Source organism: Amyelois transitella, chromosome 3, assembly GCF_032362555.1.
Source record: "Amyelois transitella isolate CPQ chromosome 3, ilAmyTran1.1, whole genome shotgun sequence".
Taxonomy (NCBI): domain Eukaryota; kingdom Metazoa; phylum Arthropoda; class Insecta; order Lepidoptera; family Pyralidae; genus Amyelois; species Amyelois transitella.
This window is the reverse complement of record NC_083506.1, coordinates 10,276,756-10,301,506: the sequence shown is the minus strand read 5'-3', so window position 1 is coordinate 10,301,506 and position 24,751 is coordinate 10,276,756. Positions and strand designations below refer to the sequence as shown.

General features: G+C 35.0%; 2 protein-coding genes across 4 annotated transcripts in view; one reads left to right on the top strand and one right to left on the bottom strand.

Moving 5' to 3' along the window:
- Positions 1 to 10,915, bottom strand: part of LOC106129795 (plectin) — a 37,616-nt gene extending 26,701 nt beyond the window's left edge. The window contains exons 1-2 of one of the 2 annotated variants that reach the window (XM_013328467.2): positions 10,776 to 10,915; positions 306 to 578 (exon numbers count right to left, since the gene is read on the bottom strand). In XM_013328467.2, coding sequence (XP_013183921.2) covers positions 306 to 578; positions 10,776 to 10,778 — 276 coding nt within the window. In that variant the 5' untranslated portion in view covers positions 10,779 to 10,915. Of the gene's footprint in view, positions 1 to 305; positions 579 to 7,719; positions 7,960 to 10,775 lie in introns of those variants that run through there. The other variant, XM_060948224.1, reaches the window with a different exon arrangement.
- LOC106140135 (solute carrier family 12 member 6) overlaps positions 10,795 to 24,751 on the top strand; it is a 292,621-nt gene continuing 278,664 nt past the window's right edge. Inside the window, exons 1-2 of one of the 2 annotated variants that reach the window (XM_060948205.1) lie at positions 10,795 to 10,910; positions 18,403 to 18,761. In XM_060948205.1, coding sequence (XP_060804188.1) covers positions 18,641 to 18,761 — 121 coding nt within the window. In that variant the 5' untranslated portion in view covers positions 10,795 to 10,910; positions 18,403 to 18,640. Of the gene's footprint in view, positions 10,911 to 11,030; positions 11,168 to 18,402; positions 18,762 to 24,751 lie in introns of those variants that run through there. The other variant, XM_060948209.1, reaches the window with a different exon arrangement.

Below are 24,751 nucleotides of genomic sequence, written 5' to 3'. Positions count from 1 at the left end.
ATCTTATTTTCCTTCATTTACATAAATCTATACTAATATTATAAAGCGGAAGAGTTTGTTTGTATGAACGCGCTCATCTCAGGAACTACGAGTACAAGTTCGAATTGAAAAAAATCTTTTTGTGTTAAATAGACCATTTACGAGGAAAGCGGCTCTATAAGGAGCGAAGAAATAATGGAAAATGTAGAAAAAAAACGGGGTAAATTATTAATCCTTGACTATTCCACGCGGACGAAGTCGCGGGCACAGCTAGTATATAATATACCTATATAAAAAAAGTAAAAGTAATATCATTTATAACTCACCAATCTCTTCATCTCCTGGTGAATCCTGTCCATAAACTGATTGTACAGGTACTTCCTATACTGATTGAACTCCTTCAGCGAGCACACGGCCCTGCCGTCCTTGGTGCAGAACCCGAGAAACTTCATCCTGTTTCTCGCCGGCTTCTGGGCGAAATGGTGGGCCAAGTGGGGGTCGTGCATGGGCACGTAGTCGTAGGACACGTTGTGGCAGTAAGGGTCGGTGAGGTCAAAGGTCGGCTGCGGGCCAGTGCCGCCGAGGCCGACACGTCGGACCTGAAAAATACATAATTATCTATACTAATGTTCGCGTTTGTCTTGGTGCCATAATTTGTTTTGTTTATAATGAGTATAATTTTCTTGATCGATTTTGGCTAAACATAATATTTCATCTGTTTTAATTATTCGCCGTGTGGTTCTCGGCACCAATACAAAAACGAATAGGACCACTCCATATCTTTCCCATGGATGTCGTAAAAGGCGACTAAGGGATAGGCTTACAAACTTGGGATTCTTTTCTAGGCGATGGGGCTAGCAACCTGTCACTATTTGAATCTCAATTCTATCATTAAGCCAAATAGATGAACGTGGTTTCATTCTATGGGCTATGTCTAACCCGTAAGCGGTAAAGACGTGATTTACTTATAATAAATCGCGCATGCTGTAAAATAGTTTTAATATTGGTTCGCAATAATAATTTGCCCGATCCACAGGGGCTTTTGATCGATAACCGGTAGAAATTAATTCTAGTGCTGTCGGCTCCGGTGTTGTGCAAATTGAAAATTTATTGCCGATGCTACTCGCAGTTTGATGGTTTTGCTTAATTTGCACAAAACTTACGTATAACAAGTATGGTAAATGGTATTATTATTGAGCCGTGTCGTTTCCAGAAGAATATAAAAGAAACCACTTCAAATCTATCTGTCAATTGTTTGTTTCTCTTAGCGTGGATTGTCGTTAGAATAAATTAATTGTTATAATTTTATGTGCAATAAAGTGTAGTTCTATCTATACTCTTATAACAGATATAGCTTTAAAAATGAGACACAAATAAAGGATTTTTATTTATATTTATATTTTATGATAAAAATTATAGAACACAGATAAAAATAAAGAATCCTCGCAAAGACTATATATAAAAAGGTCAAAAAGTTATAAAAATACATTGGCGTGAACTAAATTTAGGAATGTTGAGGTAATTTCAGGGACGCATGAAATATTTGATATCATAATCCACGCTGAAAAGCTTTGTGTTTGTTTATGCATGCCGAAAACAATTGAACCGATTGTGATGAAGTTTTTCCCACATCCTTATTGGTAGATGATACTCGTAATTAATGGAATCAAAGAAAGATGTTTTATTGAAATTTGAGGACAAACTGATATAAAAAGGTAGTTAAAATTACAAAAAATCAACGGTTTTTCCTTTCAATAATAAAGCATAAAGCCCGAGAAGACCAAAATTAGGCCAGAGCTGCGTATCTTGCAAGCATTTTTTTTGTGCGAAGACTTTAAGTCTTGCAACTTGACTAGTGTCTTGCAAATATTTTTGATAGCTATGTCATCAACTCTGAATCCCACAAAACATCAAACGTTCCATCCAAAACAAAATTTACTGCATTGCATTTACATGTATTTTTTTTCATTACATTGCATTTGCTTTATATGCATTTTCACTCGGTTATTGAAATGAGTTTCTATATATGCTTATGTGGACTTACCTAAACAAAATAAAACCTATTATCTATTCCTTCGAAAGAAAAGCGAAATCGAATCGTAAGTCGATTTCATCGAAAGATGCTTAGATCATTGACCGGAGGATAAGTATAAAAGTCCTATTATTCCGTAAGAATGCACACACACAAATAATTGACATCCGGGACCCGACGCTTAATACCAACCATTTTTCTTTTTATCGTTGTAGGCATTGTTGGAATTTTCTAAATTTGTGCCGTGTGGTTCCCGGCGCTTTAGAATAGGACCACTCCATATCTTTCCCATTGATGTTGTAAAAGGCGACTAGCGAAAAGGTTGCGGGTGTTAGACGGGAGGCCCTTTGTGTAACCTGACCTTACATACAAGTCTCCGTGGCATGGCACGCGCGCCAAGATTTTTATCGCGCGGGAAACTATCGCTGTGTCGCTTTTTATCATGATGCGAAACGGGACAGCGATAGTTTTTCGTGCGATAAAAAATTGCGTCGCGTGTGCCATTCTACGGGGACAGGAAGATATTAATTAGACCCCGTGTTCATTGACCGTAGAGGTGAGGATTAACGCCAACAGGATTATAAGTTGAGAAGAATCTAGTAGATAATGCTTGTATGTATGTATCTAAACCATTAATGTTACCAGTCTGCCAAACTATATTATATAATGGCCAATGATAATGAACGAAAAGAGAGGAAGAGGAAGACCAAGAATGATATATTTTGAACAAATAAATAAAAAAGTAAACGTATCATCGTACCAGCAATTAAAAACTATTTGCAGAGAAAAAAGATGAATGGAGAACGCTCCACTAAACTCGGTGGAGTTAAGTGGAGCGTCCTTACTACAAGAAAGAGATAAGTAGCTCATAAAGTTAAGAAGAAGAAGATAACCAATTACTTTATTCCACGGTCGGCACTGCCTAATAATTGGGTAACTTGAATTTCCCTCAAACAATACAGTCTATTAACCCTCGTTGGCCTGGATAAATGGCGTCTCAAACTCCTGAAGGTTATACGAGAATGCACCGGAAGTTAAGTTAAGTGACGCTAAAAGGCACCGACCCTGGTTTAAAGCATGAACTTCCGTTGCCATCCCGACGTAAAACTATTTGGGATCAAACTTATTTGGACAGTTATATGAATTCACTGAAAACCGATCTCCTTGAAATGGGGAAATATTTAGTAGGAAATGTGTCCTTAAAACTACTTACTATATTCAAATCTTGATCCTTGACTTATTTCTGCATGCGATTTGCACAAGAACGCCAGTATGCTTTAAGCAATTACTTCATAATAAATGTTATGTTAAATTAAGTAAAAAAACTTTTCAGGGATAAGCTTATAAACTTGGGATTCTTTTTTAGGTGATGGGCTAGCGATATTTGTATCTCAAATTTATCAATAAGCCTCATAACTAAACGTGGCCTGTCTTTAAAGACTGCTGGCTCTGTCTACCCCGCAAGTGATATAGACGTGATTATGTGTATTTTCTCATAGGTGAGAAAAGATTGCTTGGAGTTGAGGAAGCAAAGAAGATTATCTTCTTCACAGCGATTTTTACCTTGAAAGCGGATCGCATTAGCGTATTCCTGCAATCATAAGTAGGTCATTGGACCACCTAGTATGCGGTTTTGTCAAAAGAAATATGAACCTGGAAATTAAAAGCCTCCGCCTAACAAAAAGTAGGTTAACTGAATAAGGCTTATTAACGATCGTTTAAAGGGCATGTCTTTTCATCACACTATCTCCAATTTACAGGATAACTAAAGAGTTTGAAAGAGGAAGATAGTTAATGAATGTGTGTGTGTATTAAGAAATAAGTATGCAGGGATCGTGGCATGTGGAAAGATGTAATCTCTGCCTACCACTCTGGGAAAGAGGCGTGATTTTATATATGTATGTGTTTATAATGAAAATTGAAGAGAAAAGGTTACATCGCAATAGTCAATACCTAAAATAATATGTAAACTTTTCAAAAGCGATACACCAGAAACAGCACAAAATCAATTTTCATCAAATCATAATTCGCAACCATAGGGGCGTAATTAACACGAAATAAAACAAAACACAGCAATATACACACTGAATAAAGCATCGTACACACAGCAGGGAATTCAAAACCTGAGGCATTAGCATAATGAGCGTCTTTTAAAGGATTTTAAGCTGTGTACTGAAACTCTGACATCTTAATGAAATAGAGAACCAATGTTTTAACTATTTTTAGTAAACAGGTACTAATATTATTAATGCACATACTTCTAAGGATATGTGGATTGTGTGTTTGTTAACACTTTCACGCAAAATCTACTAGACCGATTTTGATGAAATCTGGTACACGTGTTTACAATATTGGACGGGAACGTAGCCCTTGGACGCAGATATGTAAGAATTTTTTATTGTTGGTATTATTTACGACATTTTCTAACAAACTGTAAAAAAAACACAGCCACGATTTTGTATGCATATAAAGTATCTTACCGTACCTACCTATTAGCATTTCTAAATATACCTACTATAATATCTATCATCTAATTACATACATTATGCGGCTTATGCTAAACATTCCGACGACGAGTTATTTACTTGACGCATTCGCGGGCGCGAATAGTTATACCCGGGGCAAGAGTAGTTTTTCAAGATTAAACACAAAATATGGATTGAGGGTTATCTTGGTAGCAAGTTCTGCTTGCTTCATTAGAAAAGTTCATACATTACACACTTTTCATACATACATAAAATCACGCCTCTTTCCCGGAATGGTAGGCAGAGACTACGAAGGTTTCACTTGCCCCGATCTTTGCATAATTCTTTCGCTTCATCCACATCTATAACTCTTTGCAAGCTCGGCGGTTAAGGTATCTTTTATTATAACTTAACTATAACATACTAACTATACTTCCATACTTATTCATAACTAGCAAGGTATACTACTACTAGCATATTTACTCGCTGCTTTGCCCGCGCGAATTTTGGGCTACCTACAAGCGCGACTTTAGCGCCACCTGCATAAGAGTACAGGCTTTTCGCAAATTCTGCGGGAACTATAGTTTTTACCGGGATAAATATATAGGCATATTTCTGCCCGTCTCTAGAGTCTAAATTATATATCCGCTTATTTTTAAGAAGATTGGTTCTGTAGTTAACGCGTGAAGAGAAAACAAACAAACAAAAAATTTACTCCCGCATTTATAATATAAGTTGAGATAAGAATATCTATACCAATGTAACATGGAGAAAAGGTTTATATTAACTTTCGTCATGCATAACTTTTTAATGAAACTTAACATAGAAACAGACTTAACTTCAGGGATAAATCTACATACTATAATTTGGAACGAGGATAAAAAATCGGGTGAAAGCACTTATTCAAATTATCATTATCTAATTATTAACTATGTCACAATTCTGCAGCGATAACAAATAACTTCCTGCATTCCTATCTCGGCTTCAAATTCAACACCCAAGCCACCTTGTTAGTACCACGTTAATACCTACTATTTCTCTGCTGTGCTATAATCTTTTACTACACGTAGAGCTGTGTGGTTCCCGGCATCAATACAAAAAAGAAAAGGACCACTCCATCTCATTCCCATGGATGTAGTAAAAGGTGACTTAACGGATAAGCACATAAATTTGGGATTCTTCTTTTAGGCGATGGGCTAGCAACCTGTCACTATTTGAATCTCAATTCTATCATTAAACCTAACAGCTGAACGTGGCCTGTCAGTGTCCCAAGACTGCTGGCTCTGTTTACCCCGCAAGGGATAAAGACGTGATTATATGAATGAATGAAAGCAAGAGAAGGAGATCATTAATGATACTCGTTGACTGTCGGCAAAAACTAAAATGAAAAAAAAATATTTATTTTAAAACGAGAATAAGCACAAGTCAATCATTTAAGTACAACGATACCTGCAAAGTTATTTAACGCCCACCTTTAGATGTCCTTATATGTATAATGTGTTTCATTAATCTTAGCACCTAATTAATTTAATACATATAAAAAAAATGTTTACTATATTGAGACAACTTCGGGGTACAAAGTGGAATAAACCAGAATTTCAGTTTAAACGAGCAAAATGAACGAAATAAAGGTTGATTTATGAGCGCTAAGGACGGGGGCTCATTCACAGATCTTTAAAGCTATGCATGAATTTGCATAATGTTTTCTTAAGATCCTCAAGAGTTGATTTGTGTGTTGTAGATACTGTTATTGTGAGTATAAGATCATGATGAATTATGTCATCGCCACTGAATGAAGGCAGCAAATAAAGATAAAGATCAAACACTCCTTTGGTAAGGATTTCAAAAATATACCAACGTGCTTGAAAAATAAATTGATCAATCGCTGCCGACATCATTACATACATATACATATGGTCACGTCTATATCCCTTGCGGGGTAGACAGAGCCAACAGTCTTGAAAAGACTGAATGGCCACGTTCAGCTACTTGGCTTAATGATAGAATTGAGATTCAAATAGTGACAGGTTGCTAGCCCATCGCCTAAAAGAGGAATCCCAACTTTATAAGCCTATCCCTTAGTCGCCTTTTACGACATCCATGGGAAAGAGATGGAGTGGTCCTATTCTTTTTTGTAATGGTGCCGGGAACCACACGGCACTGTACACTGGCCGACATTATATAGGTATGTAGATATATCTCTTCTAACTGTCTGTATGTCAAATTACAGCCAAACCTGTCCAGTAGTTTGGCTGTGCGTTGATATGACACTTAATCAGTCAGTCAATGTGCTATTTTATACATACCTATAGAATAAAATTATGGAATACAAGAAAAAACATAAATAGATACAGTTATGAATGTGGATGAAGCGAAAGAAGTGTGCAGGTAATGTGTCAGGTGGAAAGATGTATAATTCTCTGCCTCTGGGAAAAACGCGTCATTTATATTGCATGTAGATAAGTAAGTAAGTCAATCGAGAAATTATTGATGTCTTTCGTGTTTTATTCACCTTAGACACAAAAATAAACAGATGTATAAAAGTTTCTGAAAACTTAAAAATAGCATACTAATAGTCTACAAGATCCTATCAAACAAGACATAGAAATGCTATTTCTACCCGCGTCAAAACTATGAGTTGGGACGTGTGATCAATCAAGTAGCGTCAGTAATCTATCTGAAGTTACCAAACGGTTTTATATCTCCTGTGTAGGGTTGTTAACCCCATTTGATGTAATCTGATAAGACTATGATCCGAAAAGTGATCTGGTATGAAAGATTACCATTGAGAAATGTCTCTGCGGGATGTACTCATATCGTTTAAAATAAAATAAAAATAAAATCCATTTATTTCAGGCTACTGATAGGCTCATAATACAAGAGAAAAGACAATATCATCCATATTCACATTAAAATCAATCAAGTAATATACTCCATTTTAAATCAAATTAATTCACTAGCATCAATTAAAGTCAAAGTTTGATTTTGCGCGGGATTTCGCTCCCGTTTCAATTTCCGTGAACAAAATTAGATTGCTTCCGTGGATAAAGTCTTTATATCAAATTTTATCGTAATCGGTCACGTAGTTTTTCGAGTTTATCTATTACAAAAGTAGTACTTCTTGCGAGTCTGACTCTAAGTTCAGAGGCAGACTCGCATTGCATCGCATCGATAGCTAAGCAAATGAGTTATGAGAAAAAAATGTAAGTACGTCTGTCAAAAAAGAACACGGTAGGTACTTACGTCTTCACCAATTTTCCCGCGCGCAAAAATGATTTTCCCCAATGGCATTTTGGGAACAGGCAGCTTCGACTCCAGGCCGAGTCTGTACCACATAGGCAGGCCATTTTTGGGCACAGATCTCACTGGTTTCGGCACGGAATCAATCACTTTCTTCAACTCTGTGGGTTTTCTAAGGGTCATCAAAGTTATATCTATGTCACCTATATCGTCATACTCCGTCGGCGATTTCGGCGACGACATGATGTTAAAATTAAAAATATAAAATAAATATCACAAAAAACGCACACCGCGCGCAATCCGTTTGAAGTTACTGGAATTTTGAGTGAAGTATTTTAATTTTTTTTTATTTTTTACAGCCAGTGTTATGCAGTAGGAGAAGAGGTCGAAATTCTAGGTTTATGTTTGCCCAGCAATTTATACGGTGGAATTAAAAATGCAGCTACATACCTATATTGCAAAAACTGCATAAAATTGTAGGAATATAGGATAGTTATAAAACTAAATCATTTTAGGTAGACATTGTTTTATCTAAACGCTTATTATCAATAGTAATATTATAAGGACTTACGTTTTTTTGGGTACTTATATAACTTTTGTTATTAGGTATGCTTTGTTTTTGGCCTTCGTATGGAAAGTCCAAGCCAAAAGACTAGTTATTTTATAGTTATCTCAATTATGTATGTGCAAGCATCTCACAATTATGTATGTACAAGATAAGTACATAATTGTAACTGCGGATTACTGTAGCTACCTGCACGTATAATACACGTCATCAAGTGTAAAGCTAAAGTTCATTGACCTGCCGCAATGTTAACTGCATTTGACTGCATTATATAATATTTTTTATTTGTTGACCTATATTTGGTAGTGTTTTATGATAAAAACCATGTTTGATAGCGCCGAAGGGCGAGAGTAATCTATGCATTGTTATCACGGATGCAGCCCAATAAGGAACGCGTTATGGAATCTACCATACCACATAGGTCAGGGTCAGAGTATGACCTTGTTATCTCTTATCCTCATAGGCCCGGTTGCGTCTTCATTTCACTGAAGACGAACCCATGACGTCCGAAAAACATCGTGAGGAAACCTGTACATTCAGGCAACTGGATGTGTAACCATATGATCTAATATGGGTTAGGTTCCCCTGCAAAGGTTACGGAGGTCAGATGGGAGTCGCTTCGTGTAATCCAGGAGCCATGGCTTACTCCGGGCTCCTCTTTAGAGTAGTGTGACCGGGTCTATAGAAGAAGTAGTTACACGCATACATTTATATAAAAAGTCTGGGGCTTCGAGCAATATTTACAGAGAATTGATAGGATGTGTCTATTGTTGATGCAAAGATCTATAGGATTCCCTAAAACAATTTTTTCGCGCGTTCAGACGTGAAATACAACGGCCGTGAAGAATATGGTGACAGCAAAATCCTTACCAATAAATTCTTACCCGAACATGTGACACAGGAGTATTAATCGCGGTTTATTTGTTAGAATAAAAAATAATAAATCATTGCTACATAGTGCCGTGTGGTTCCCGGCACCAATTGAAAAAAGAATAGTAACTACTACTCCATCTCTTCCCCATAGATGTCGTAAAAGGCGACTAAGGGATTGGAATATGAATTTGGGATTCTTCTTTTAGGCGATGGGTTAGCAACCTGTCACTATATGAATCTCAATTCTATCATTAAGCTAAACAGCTGAACGTGGCATTCCAGTCTTTTCAAGTCTGTTGGCTCTGTCTACCCCGCAAAGGATATAGACGTGATGATATGTATGTATGTATTGCTACATATAAGTTGTAGTGAATCTGAATCTTTTAGTATTTTTGACATTGTTGTCTCTTAACCCTCTTAGTATAAAGTCATCCTCTTCCTGGAATATTTTTTTTGAATGTTAAATAGTTATATATGGAATAGTTGTTGTACAAGATTTGCTTGTACCCTTAGTCGACATTTACAAAATCCACGGGATATTGATATGTTCTTTTTTTTCTGAGAAGCACACTAATAGATGTATTTACGAAATTATATTTATGTATTTTTATGTAATTATATTTATGTATTTTTGAAGGGTTTATGATTATATTCCATTTTAAAAATTTAAAATTTAATTCATGAACTGAATTTTTCTTTAAGAATTTTTAAGAATCATAATTTTTAACTAAATTTACGCCAACATACGTATATTTAGGCTATTTTAAATTTGTAATTTCTTTAAGAATTACAACTCTGTTGTTATGTGAACGGCAATATTGTACAAAAAACAATAATATGCGATTTGCATGTCAAGAAGCTAACGTCCGAGGTAACAAGGACGCGGCAATGCAGAGGTCAGACCCGTTTAATTTTGCAGCGAAAAATTAATACGATTTAGGAATTTTCCTTGCTTTAGATACTGTGCCGTGTGGTTCCCTTAAGAATAGAACCACTCCATATGTTTTACATGGATGTCGAAAAAGGCGAAAACAAAGACCTACGCTTAAAAAAAGGGTTTAATAAACAGACACTAAGTGTTCCAAAAATGGTTTCATTTTCGTTGTTATGCATGGAACCCTATAGTAAAGCTAATCCCGATAGTTTGAGAGGATTTAGGCATAATTTATACAGATAATACGCTGCAGCTTGACTTCAAACAATAGAGTGATTAATCTGCATAATACCAGCATTGTTGTTTGGGTTTAAGCCTTAATCAAGTGTCATTTTATTAGGTACAATAACCGCCGATAAAGTTTCACTAAGTAGGATTAGTTCGTGACTAGATGATGTTCATGAAATTTTATAACCTACATGTGAATGCAAAAGAATACTTATTAAAAAGCAAACTATGTATTAAAAATTAACATTCAGTTAATGTCCAATGACAGGCTCATTTAATGAGAATGCTCATTCCACCCAAGAGTTAACACATTTTTCAGTTGCATAACTCTACACGCTAGGTCAGCATCTTCGCGTACGCTCTTTGTATGTAAACAAACTCTTGCAATATCAACTAGTACATTGAAACTGAGTACAGTACATTTGAGAAAATTGCGCAGAACAGCGGCGCGTAACTCACCATGTTTCAGTCAGACGAGTGTCAACCGCCGCGCGGGATACGCGTCTGCTACCGACGCCTAACGCATATCCTCGTGTATTATATCACTAAAAACTAAAACAGAACTACACAAACACACCAAGTGGCAACAATTAAGTATGTTAATCATATTCTATTGATAAGTGACCTTGTTTTTCCACACTTTTAACATAATAAAGTTTGTTGAACTTTTTTTCGCGGCACACGCCGGCTTCGTAGTGACGTCAAGTCGAGTGCAACACTAACTAGATTAGATACGTTAAGCCAGTAACAGTGGTGAGGCCTGTGACTTGGAGGACGTTAATGTGAACACTGATAGAGAAATCTGCAATCATGTTCAAGGTCTAAGGCTAGATAGATCGATCGCGGTATCAGTGAGTTTCGATAACCTATTTGGCATCTGACATTTGCTGAAAGAAATGCATTGTGAACGGCCACAGTTCTACTGTGAAACAATGAAATTCCGCGCGCTCCGTTTAATTTATAGTACAGCACGGTGTGCGGCTGTAATAACATAATGCAAAGGAATTCAAAACACTGGCGATCCTCGACCTTTGTTGAACTTTTTTAATTTCACTCCACCTTAATGAACACTTCTTTTGATTCGTATATAATGCGATGAAAAAGTTTAAAAACGCCCCTATTGTTCGCAAAGTTGTAGTCCGCAAACAATTTAACAGATAATTAGGGATCCTAATGAGAGAAGATCATTGTTTTGTTTTGACACTGATGGATGAACGTACTTTTCGGAGTCTGCTACATTTTTTTCGCGAAACTCATGTTGTATTGAAAAGAATTGATAAATGTATTGTTGCTATCTGGACAGAGTTTTGCTCTGAAGCGATCTATTTTCGCGGTAGCCGTGAACTTCAGTTGCCTGCCTCTGGTTCGGTTATCGATGACTAAGTTTGTTTGAAAAGGTGTTTGTCATATTACTGGATAGTGTTCGAAAGCTTTCTGTATCTTTCTTAAGTCTACAATTACATAACTTTCTACATAACGAAAAATATATTAAATAGATATACTTATTACATCCAATAATAAACTGGCGTTTTTCAAACGAAATATTTCAATAAATGAACGTTAATAACATACATTCTTTCTTTATTTAATCTTCTATGAATCAGCTGATTGCAAGATACATTTGTAAGTAATTAATAAACCTTAATAATTACATATACATATGTATCTTGCAATGAGCTGTTATGATATCTGAAAATTAACATATTCGTTTCTAGGGAGTTAACGGGAACAAACTTGATTTTTTTTTTGATTTACGAAGTCGGAATTACGGGCAGTTCTACAAGTTATTTTTGAACTTCTTTTCAATTACCTAAAGCTAAACAAAAATTACGTAGTATTTTGCATCGCCATATTTTAAGATACACCCAATTTTCTATAAAAAAAAAATTGTGACATGAACGATATAGGTCACCTTGTAATGTTAGAACCTTAATTTAGCTTTCAAAATGCCAAACTACTCACGGTTAACAAATATTAAGGAAGTTACTAAGCAACTTTCCAATATGTGGAGTAGAACGCTTTGGTAGAATTCCTTTAGATTAAATTCTTGCTCTTCCATTACTCGGTTGCATTCTATCGTATATATAAATACGTACCTATATCGTCTCAAATTCAAGTGCTTTTCAAGAGAGCTTGTGATTTTCGTTATAAAGTAGAAAAACAATCATATTTTTACAGAGCCAATAGTCTCCCAAAGACTGAAAGACTAAAATAAGAATAAAGATTAAAATAGTGACAAAAAATATCATGAAATAAAGAGGATGACGCAGGAACAATACCTACATATTTTACGTAAAAATGTTATCGAAAATATGAAAGTAAAAAAGATGATGTGGCAAAAATTTTTGAATTTAATATTAGTGAGTACTCATATAAACCCAAAAATGTTATCAACTTTTAAAGCGACCCAATGTCTGTCTGTTCACAAAATGGACAATACTGTCTCTTATGCCAGGAAACGTCAAATAACGCGCATTATTGATACAAATTGACCGGGTAAAGATAACATTTGATCTAAAAATAGAATGTCTGTCGGTATTATATTTTATTTTGACACTTAATACGTTTGGGATAAAGTATTAGTTTCGTTGTTATAAGATTGCATTTTTTCATGAATTACCTTATCGTTATCAATATTCAATGCATACCAGTTATGCATTGAACATGTCAGCGTAGAAATAAAACAATAATGAAAAGAGAATGATAATGTGCCGTGTGGTTCCCGGCACCAATAGAAAAAAGAATAGGACCACTTCATCTCCTTTCTATGGATGTCGTAATAGGCGTGTAAGAAATAGGCCACCAAAGATCAAGTTTATAAAACTTGGTATTCTTTTTTAGGCGATGAGCTAGCAACCTATCATAAAGGCAAAAGTGGCTGAAAGTGGCCTATCAGTATTTTCAAGACTGTTGGTTCTGCCTACTCCGCAAGAGATATAGACGTAACAATGTATGTACGTACTTCTTCTCATCTTTCCTCCCTCTACATCACCTGTTAGATGGACTGGTAGAAAAAAAAAACAATAAGCTAGGTATTTATTAATTTTAAATTCATCACAATCTTAGAAATTAAATAAATAAATAAATAAAATGAAATAAATTATGTTTACCCATCACAAATAATATAAATATTTGTGTTTATAGAATTTTTGTATTTAGAATCACAATCACAAATTCGTCCTTGTCAGTATTCCCTTCGAGTTTTGACCCCAAAAATAGAAACAGGTTTGTGCTTCTTAAAAGGAATCGGGGTTATAACCCAGCTGTTCCCGAGACAGACTTAACTAGTCCGTCTTGGGAACGAAAAAAAATCTCACCGAGTTCATAAGTCAGTCACATTTTGTTAAATTGCTGTTTTCGATATTTGTGTATTTGATATATATTAATTATATTATTAATATTTATGTATTGATGTGTAGTTTATTATATTGATACATATATGTAGGTTTATTTATTTTTATTTAAAACTTTATTGTCCAAAAAATTTACAAAGGGCGGACTTAATGCCGTTTAGCAACAGCTGACCCAAGTGACCCAACAGAAAACTTTTAGTTTTTATGTTTAGCCGATAATTACTTTATCACGCACACACACGCACGCATTTATATATATATATATAAAGCAGAACGAACAATATTGGAACCACAGCAAATTGATTCGTTTCATTTGTTTCAACCAACAGTCTGTTCAGCTCTCATCGTGAAGCAATTAAAATGTGTTACAGACGCAGAGTAACTATTTGTTATCTATAGAGAGTTCATACGGCGAGTAACTAAAAGTGTATCTTTAGCTATTATGTTTACCTCATAAATTATTCTATGATGTAAACATAACAGTCATGCAGCCAGTGATTTTAAAAATTCATATTTAAAAAATGATCTGGTTGGGTTTCATGACTTTTGTGTTTTGCAATACAGTTACTACGTATAGTTTGAAGTAAGTATTGTATCCACGTCCGTTTATTTTTAAATTGCACTTTAATTGTCCTCAAGAGATGATGTTTTCAGTTATTAAAACTTTATAAACGAAGTTAGTTAGCATACTACGTGTTTTTTTGCCAAGAACTCGAATTTTCTGAGCAAGTTTAATTCAGGAAACATAAAAAAAAATCTACATGTTACTTTATAATTCTTCCTTCTTCCTCCTGCCTTTTGGTCTCGATTGCATTCTCTCCACTCTGGAGAGGAGCCCGGGGTAAGCCTTTGACTATGGATCCTGGATTAGATGAGTGAGGATTTTACACGAAGCTACTCCCATCTGACTCCGCAACCTTTGCAGGGGAACGTAACCCGTATTGGATCATATGGTTGCACACTCAGTTGCCTAAATGTGCAGGTTTCCTCACGATGTTTACCCTCATCGTAAGAGCATCGGTTAGTATTCAAACTAATGTCAGTACATAACTTCGATAATAGTAGAATAGAGTATATAGATAGTATAGTACATGACAGCGGTGGGATTCGAACTGGTTGCCTTTATGCGCAACCGCGTTTTGACCAGGCGCCTTAAGGATTCGACCAACGACGCCCTAAGGATTTGTTACTATAAGAAAGTTCAAATTGCTAAAGGGAATTTATTTCATTGATTCGTTCATATAACGTGCAAATAACTGTCCTTTGTGATTGTGACTTGTTACGCGTTTTTTTTAAAAGACAAAGGAAGTTCAATACATACCTACTCTATGGGTATAGTTTATTGAAATTCCAAGCGACGGATACAATTTGTTATGTGTTCAACACGTTTCAAAGAGGAAAATAGAATAAGTAGTTTGTAACTGCAGACTAATGATTAAAATAGCAATAAAATAGAATTATATGATATTCGATTTCCTTGAAAATAACAACTCTTTGAAGTATCTTTTTGAAGTAATTAGGAATCAGAAATGAAGTATTTGATTGTGACTAAATAATAAAACTATATTGTGACTAAAATTAGGGCCAAATAATACACAGATTATGCTATGATACCTATATTGCTAGTTAAGCTACATATTTTGGTATTATTATATACCTAATCAACAATGATTCTGAAATTAAATCACCATTTTAACCGTAGTGGGAATGGAACCCTAGGCTCAAGGTTAAAAGGCAATAACGTTATCACTGTGCCAAAGAGGCGTGCGTACGTGTAAATGTGAGATTATCTGATTACCGTTCATTTTTCTTCAAACATTTAGTATTTCTGTTTCCTTAATAAGGCCTCTAATCTGATTATCTACTATACTCACTGTTAACTCCGTTTCAGTTTGTTTTACAATAAAGTTGGGTCACTCGAGGCCATTTACAAAAGTTGACGTAATGACACAGTGTAATTAATAACTCCGGTGTGTTAAGCTAGTTTTACTAATTGGCGTAAAACGTATGTTTTAATTAGTTATACTGTGTGAATAGCACAATTAATGTTTTGTTTTACTGTCACATGAGTCCGTATTATTTAAAAGACAGGGCAAAAATGTATTTCAACGCTGTGCCTGCTTTTTATTTTATACTACATCAATAATACATTTTAATAATGTAGTATATTATATAACAATGACAAATATGATAATGATGTTGAAATGAAAATGAAAGAGATTTAGGATTCACTGCCATCGAACCTTTGAGTCTTGTGACTATTGGCTCTGTCTATCCCGTCAAGAAAGTGACTGGTTGCTGGCTTATCTTCACCTTAAAGAAGAATCCTGAGTTCGGATAGAAAGACAAAATACCCTTTATTGCAAATAAAAACACACAATTAGACAGACCCAGCAGTCTTGGAATATACTGAAAGGCCACGTTCAGTTGAACTTATAACTGGTTGATGTTTCATAAACGGCTACAATTGTTACCATGTTTGTGGTAAACCATTTGTCAAAGGCAGACGAAGGCGGCCACATGGCACAAATTGATTTTGGATTATCTGTGAATATGTTAGTACTGTAAGTAATGTCGCTTCAGGATTACTCGTAACCAAGTATTTAAATGCTTATTTTTAGATAAATGTATTCGGAAAGAGAATGTATGGCAGAGTGGTTAAGATATACATCTTAGTTGCCTGGTTACAAGTTTCAGGGTTCTAAAAACAAAGTTTGAAATTCAGCCTCGAACGATAAAACCCATTGGCTTCTGTTCCCGCGGGAATTTTTCGAAAATCCTTTTTTAGTGGACGTCTCGTATTTACAATCTACCTTCATGAAAATTATATTTTTTATTGGCTGAGTAGGTACTTTTGAGATTTCGCGATCAGTGAGTGAGTGTTTTTCGTTTTTATTATATAGAAGATAGATGCGAAAGTTTGTTTGGGTGTTTGTCCGTCCATTTTTCTCGTCAAAAACACTGAACTAAATTTCATGGAATTTTCATACATACCTACTTATAGTATAGAATACGGGGAATGACATTGAGTACTTTTCACGCAGACGGAGTCGCGTTTTTCAACAATTCTTCATCACATTAATCAACTCATCTCTATTAATTTACCTAATGTTTAGTTACATGACCGCTGTCCTTTGATAAAAATTAAGTACTGTCTCAATATCTGTATCTCAATTTCATAATTAATCCAACATGCCCTTTGTGTCTTGTGATCGTGACTATTAGGCATTTTTTACCCTCGAGTAATAAAAGATTCTGCTGCATTCTATAAGTACACGTACTTTGAATCAATCGATGCATTTTATTACAATTACTAGTTTCTATTGCACTGTTCGACCGGCCAAGGCCCACAATGTTTCAATACATATCAATTAGGTGTCATTTGTCCGTCCATACATTCCGGATCATGTCAGCGGGTTCTCGATAAATCAGCATTCAATGTACTGGGAGTGACAACACAGCACTTTTAGAATGCCTGAGATTACATTTATTTATTGAGCGTATTCATTTATGGAGCGCTGTAACACAGGCACTGACACCAATAAAAAAAATAATAGGATCACTCCATCTCGTTCACATGAATGTCGTAAATGGCGACTAAGGGATAGGCTTATAAATTTGGGATTCTTCTTTAAGGCGATGGGCTAACAACCTTTTACTATTTAAATGTCAATTGTATCATTTAGCCAAATAGCTGAACGTAGCCTATCAGACTTTTCAAGTTGGCTCCGTGACCCCGCAAGGTATGATTTTATGTATGTATGTGTGTGAATCGTGCTTTAGATTTACACAAGCACCTATCGATAGCAATTACAAAGATTTAATGAGTGCTTGACTTACATTATCATAACAGATATGTCTTATCTATATTCAGAATAGATAAGTATCAGATTTTTGTTATTAATGCGAAGCCTTCATATAAATGTACAGTGGGCCGCATAGAATGATACGCAGGTGTTAAAAGTACTTTTAATTTGCAGCCTATTTTTCATAAATTGGTGACTGAGTTTGTCAATTGCATATAAAGTCTTTTATCTCCTTGATATGGTACTATATTTTTCATAAATCACATTATTACTAAAGATCTAGACGAATGTACCTTGATCAAATTTGAGACGTTCTGGTTAAAAGATAGGTCAAGAGTACCCGAAACCGACGAGTGTTATGAATGTGGATGAAGCGAAAGAAGTATGCACGTGCTGTGTCAGGTGGAAGGATGGGGTGTCTGCCTTTATCTCTGGGAAAGAAGAGTATTTTTTTTGTATGTACGTTATTTCTTCGGCTTTTGCCTAGTACGTGTCTATTTGTAATGTTGCTCATATAATGGAGTTCATGACTTTGTGAACATACATACATTTAATCACGTCTATATCCCTTGCGGGGTAGACAGAGCCAACAGTCTTTAAAATACTGATAGGCCACATTCAGCTGTTTGGCTTACTGATAGAATTGAGCTTCATATAGTGACAGGTTGCTAACCCGTCGCCTAAAAGAAGAATACCAAGTTTATAAGCCTATCCCTTAGTCGCCTTTTACGACATCCACAGGAAAGAGATGGAGTGGTCCTATTATTTTTTTATTGGTGCCGGGAACCACACGTCACATTTTTTTTTAAAAAACAATAAATTAATTAATGGAGGATTTAGCACTCGATTTGACGCTAATCTCATGTATTTATCATTGTTCTATGTTCATAGCTTCTTTAAATAATAAAAGATGTTATTTCTTTTCAGAAAATGGATGAAGACTGATCGGTGGATTTGTGACTAACTTACAAACATATCTAAGTGCATATCCTTAGTGTTCATAGTGTATGTGAGAATACAATAAATTAAATATAAGTAGGTGTCTAATTTAAAATTCAATCAGTGGTTGATCACTTTGGCGATTAATATTTATTGATCAGAGAGTTGAGTTAACAAGTGAATTAAATTACAGTCAGTGAGTTAAAAAGCTGATCAGTGAGTGAAAATGTCGGAACGTTTCAAAGTGACAAAGCACGAGGAACCGAGCGGGAAGACTTACAAGAACTATGGGGCCACTTCAGCCGAGAGCGATGTGGAGTTGAAAGGAAAATTACTTCCTGACTCAGGTAAGGGAAAATTTTCTCTCTCTCATACTCGTATTTCAGTGATGCAAACTTTGGGCCTCGGTGTCTGCCTTCCAACGATTCTCTTTCCAGTTTGTCCCGTTCGCGCCGTTTTCAGTTTTAAGATAAATAACACGTTTCATTGGTAAGAACTTTAAGGGAAACTTTGATTATCATTACCTACTTATTTTTGAACCGGTTTTAAATAGGGCTTCGAGGCTAACTCAATCAGTGTAATTTGTCCAAAAAAAAAAAAAAAAAAAAAAAAAAAAAAAAAAAAAAAAAAAAAAAAAAAAAAAAAAAAAAAATTTGACATTGTTGGTAACTATTGTAATAATAACACTGTAATTGTTACCAACAAAGTCAAATTTGACTTAAACAAGCTTCGGAAAAAAATAAATAAACGTATTCACACCTCTTCCTTGGCGGGGTAAGCAGAGACTACATATTTCCACTTGCAATGATAACATCATGTTAACTGTAATATTATGTGACAAAAGTACCAGGAACCCAAATGGGAAGACGTAAGAACTATGGAAGCCAAGTCGACTGAATGCGAAGTCGAGTTGAAAGGAAAATTGCTTCCTGCCTCAGGTAACTGAAATTTCTGTTTCATATTTTGCGAACAAAATTGTCCATTTTAAATGTCGTTTTCAGGGGCACCATTTGAGCAAAAATCATAAGACGTGGCCTTTTGTGGAAGTAAGCGTTTCAGGACACATTTTGACATTCGCTCGTCCGAAAATTGTAGCCTAGGTGTTATAATAAATTAATATAGCTTACGAGTATTCTGTGAAGATTTATACAAATCGGTTTAGTATATTTATTTTGTTAAAGTTATGTAAATTGCCTAAAAATCAAGATATATAATTACTAGAAAACATGGTCTTTGAATTTAGCATGTCAGTTGGCTCTTTAGTAATTTTTGCATAAAGGATTATTAATGATATTAATATTATTAAGCAAGATATTGACTTGCCAATAGAGTTTCTCGAACTTTTCAGTATTGATAACAAAATTTGCTATATATAAAACGAATATTACTCATTACTTCTAAAGTTAATGACTAGAAAGTCGGAGCTTTTTAATTTGTTTGAAAATGAAACTTTTTGAAGCAATATTCCGAGAGTGCAACAGGAAATATGCTTTGATGAAAGAGGAAAAAAATTATGCATACACTGCAATATTGCATTACTGTTCTCAAGTGCTCTATAATACAGTTTGAGGGAACAAAGGCTTCGGCTTGTTGATTCTACGGCTTGAACGAAAGCGGGATGCGATGTTGCAACAATACAGCTTTCAGTGTTTTTTTAATTTTGTATTCACTGCAACGTAGTGTTCGAAAGATATTGATGAACGCTGATGAAGCAAATGTAGGCAGCGATTGTGGTAAGTGGAAACTAGTCTTATTTATTGGGAAAGATGCGTAATTGTAGGCATATCTCAAGTGGAACGTCTAAAGGATGTAGCTATTATTTAAGTAATGTACATTTTTGTCAAATATTTAAAATCTGGGTTATATTTCATTAGGTTTACTGATCGACCAACAATTGGTATGTGTGAAATAAAAGAAAATACGCTACATTCAATTCATCACTTTAAATCCACTATCCCGCGGCATAGTCTATTGACTCTGCCACCTTAAGAGCACTATGAAAAAAAAACATCCTTTTACAATTGGCTGAATAACCGCGTAACAAAAAAAAACTCAGTTGAATTCGAACTGAGAACCACTTTTTAGTTCGTTTGAAAAATATTCCGTTTGCGAAAACAAATATATGTATTTCGAAAACCACAAAACACCTCACTAAATTTGTATTTCACAATAACAAAGGACCGAGACACAAATCACTTCAAGTTGAAGCCTGGAGCTGAAGAAATGAGATTTCCCAGGAGCGGCCGCCATTTTTCACACCCCATAGGTACAGCGCTATTTTAGTGTCACTAAGTTGGACTAGCGTAGAAATAAATTGTTCAATGAACTTACCCTTACAATACCCATGTATTATATGATTTTTTATGGATTCTTCCGGGGATTACTTCTTGTATGCGATTGGCTATGAATCTGTAGCTATCTCTGAATCTTACTTCTATCAGTGTTGTGACTAAAACTTTTTAAAAGAAATACTTGTTTATATAAATATCAATTTTACACATTATAACATTAATTCTTACATGGCCTTAATGGCATAAAAGTTGAGAATAGAGTTAAAATATAATTAATCATAATTTTTATATAAATTTATCATAAAGACTTGTATCTAATGATAAAAACCTAGGTTTGGATCTGATCTAGCTTTTGGATACATAAGTAACCTGAGCAAATAATTCTAAAGATAATATAGCTATGGATAAATGGGAATTACATCAATGTTGTTGTTGCTATTACTTCATTTTACGAGTATTACACAAATATCAAAGAAGACATAAAAAAGAAAAGTGCAATGGTAGACTTATCCTATAAAAAAATCTCTACCAGTCCAATCCCTTAGTTTCTGCCTGATTTTTGGAGACCTTATTGATTAGGTACAATAAAATACCACGCAATAAAATACTTCCTTTGCGCGATAATGAAATGTTTAGTTAGTGACACCATACATTATTTTAGCCTGAGGGATAAAACAAGCTAAAAATCTTCCAAAGTATTTGTTTTATTTTTATTATTATAGCGTGTCACCAAGCTAGGCATCTGCTAAAGGCAATATGTAACTTGTCACATAAAGAATTGGTAATATTTTTCGGTCAGTTTGTCTGCGTATTAAAATCCGTCAATGACTAGGTAAACTGCCAACAAACACTTATAAGATAAATATAGATCTAGAGAAACTTAGTAACTGTAATATAAATATTATAGCGAAACTCTAGTTAATAATAATAGATACACATTTTCTTTGTCTTCTTATTAAAACAATGTATTGTTTAATTATTTTATTTTTTAAATCATAAGTAAATTTTACCTTTGCAATAATTTATTACTATTTTTTTTATACTATTTTAATCTTTAGCATGGAAAAAATATATATTCCGGACTCCTACGCAAGATTTGGTGACCCTATGTGAGCAAATACAGCGTGCAAACAGCAGCTTATTGTCGGCAAACAGCCTGTGTACTGTATAGGCTGGAATGCCATTAGTTCATCCGCTTTCATTATATTGAGGATTAGTTTTGTTATTATATAGGCGTTTTATGGATAATTAGACCAAAACGTACGTACACACATAAGGCCGACGTGGCCTTTCAGTTTTTTCGAGACTTTTGGCTCTGTCTACCTCGCAAGTGATATGGACGTGACTATATGTATATATGTAAGTAAGACAAAAAAAAGAGTATTGGAAATAGGTGGTTTTTGATTTTTTTGGATTTTGCAATTTTGATACCATTTCTTTGTAAATGGTTGCGCTATCAATGATTTTCATTATTCCGTTCATCGGTTAGATAGTGAAGTACATATATTACCTATAAAGATAAAAAAATATTTGTACTTTGTGGTGGTATAGATCTTAGGCTTTCAGGAGCAACGATATACATTTATTTCTGAAAATTTTTAACCATAACGTAGCGCCGAGGATGATAGGCGAATAAAAATTAACGATCGTTTCTTGCACCGGTGGGTTTCCCTCTAGTGGGAATTTCAAATCGAATCAAATCGATGAGTCAGTCACCTATCTTTTTATTCATTCAGCGAATGGGAAGATTCGAACCCTGTTATTTAATTACGAACTAAGTTCAATTCTATGCAAGAATTTTAAGGGCAGTCATAATGATTTTTGACATCCAACAAAAAAGACATGATATAATAATTTAAATTGACAACGGTGTCTTGCAACAGTACTAAATATCGTCGCGACGAAGCACCAGGTGAAAATGAACTTGTGAGTTTAGAAGATTAATCTACCTACATATAATGGAATGTTTTCATAGTTACCGCTCCACATTTAAGGTAAGTCCACAAACTTACCCCTAGACACGTTCGCCTTGTGTACACATAGCTCTGGAAATATTATGGAGGTGCGAAATGACACAAAAAAGTGTACTTAATGCGAAAAAATGTTAAAACATTATTACATTTAGATATACGTATTATCATGTGTTTCTGCCTTTAGACAGAGCCAACAGTCTTGAAGACGGAGAGGCCACGTTTAGCAAATTTTTAAGTTTATGGCTGACATAGTGACAGGTTGCTAGCACATCGCCTAGAAGAAAATTCCCAAGTCTAGGCTTTTCTTTGATGGACTTTTACAATCTGCATGGGAAGAAAATCAGCTGAAAAGAGTCCGGGGTAGGCATTATGTCATCCAAGACATGCAGGATTGGCTTAGTCATGTACAAAATACGTCAAAAGTGACAACATCATTTATTAAATTTAACATTTTGGTACAAATATATAGGGATCCAAATAGTTCACTGACAAAACAGCGAGATGAAGCTAAAGTATCAAGTATAGCGAGTTTGGTCACTTCTACTTGGTATCGGCCTAGGGTCCGAGCCTCAGGACTTATTTAGGAATGTGGAAAGGCAATATGAGTGGCGTGCATGTGGTCTGAATTGAAGACGACGCTAACCGGACAAAGTAGAAGGAAAAATGCCGTAAAGCGGCCCTGAAGCATTGAAGTGAGGGTGCAACTGGGAACACAGGTGTAGGGATGAGAGAGTGAAATGCAATATGTCTTTTATTCTCTCTCTGTCTAGCTTTAAGGTTAGTTGTAATGGTGGGAGAGAGTGGACATAAGATATTCATTATTGCCTTCCAACAATCCCTAATAAGTCCAAATACCGCTCTAAAATTCATCCTTCTTCTCATGGGTCTACTGGAAGAGATTTCTTTTGAAATAAGTAGCACCTTTGTACTAGAATTATTGTAATAAATGCTCCTGTATATAATTTTGTGTACATAAATAAATCAATAAATAAAGCCTGATCTTCCGGGGGCCGAGCTTTTGCCCAACTCATGTCCACTTCTTATCTTTATTATTGTTAATAATTTAATAATAATTCGGTGACGTAATATCATCCTTAAAACCAACTGAACAATGTCAAAGCAGTAGCAGTCAGTCATTCCATATTTTTCAGTGACAATCCAGTCGTTCATTTCTCCTCGTATTTTACTCGTACTATAAAATACCGTGACGAACGAGCTTTGCTAAAAAATAAAAAGAGTACAGATGTAACCTTGTGGCTCCCGGCACCAATACACAAAAGAATACCAACACCACTCTCCACTCCAAATCTTTCCCATGGATGTCGTAAAAGGCGACTAAGGGATATGCTTACAAACTTGGGATTCTTTTTTAGGCGATGGGCTAGCAACCTGTCACTAGTTGAAGCTCAATTCTATCGTTAAGCCAAATAGCTGAACGTGGCCATTCAGTCTTTTCAAGACTGTTGGCTCTGTCTACCCCGCAAGGGATATAGACGTGACCATATGTATGTATGTATGTATGGTCTCATGATAGTTTTCTTTAGTAAACATAAATTGAAAATCTGTAAATTTGTATTAAGTTCAGTAATTTCCCTCGCTTTATTTGAATAACATAGGGCAAAGGACGTTTACTTTTTAGAAAAATCTCAAATTCATTAATACAGTACTCATTTGGTAACTGCACTTTTTGATCAGCCATGAAATCCCGTAAATTTTTATTATATCGTGTAAAGAAATGTCGAATATTTAATTTAAAATAGAATTGATTCTGTGTTCTCTTTGTTTTGTAATCTAGCTTCGCAGCGCGGTTATCGTGTCACCGCGCAATTTCAGCTTTCAGGACTAGTAAGGGATTTTAATGATTTTAAACCATAATTTCTGATTCGTAGAAGCTGAAGGCATCAGTTTTGTGATTATGTGTTATTTGTATAATGGTTTCATGGAGCTGCTATGCATTTGAACAATGGATTTTCATTTTATATCTTTTGATGTATAAATTTGTAACGGGTGCTGGTCATATCTACTGAACAAGGAAATTAAGTAGTACATAAGTATTTCTTGAACTATGTAATG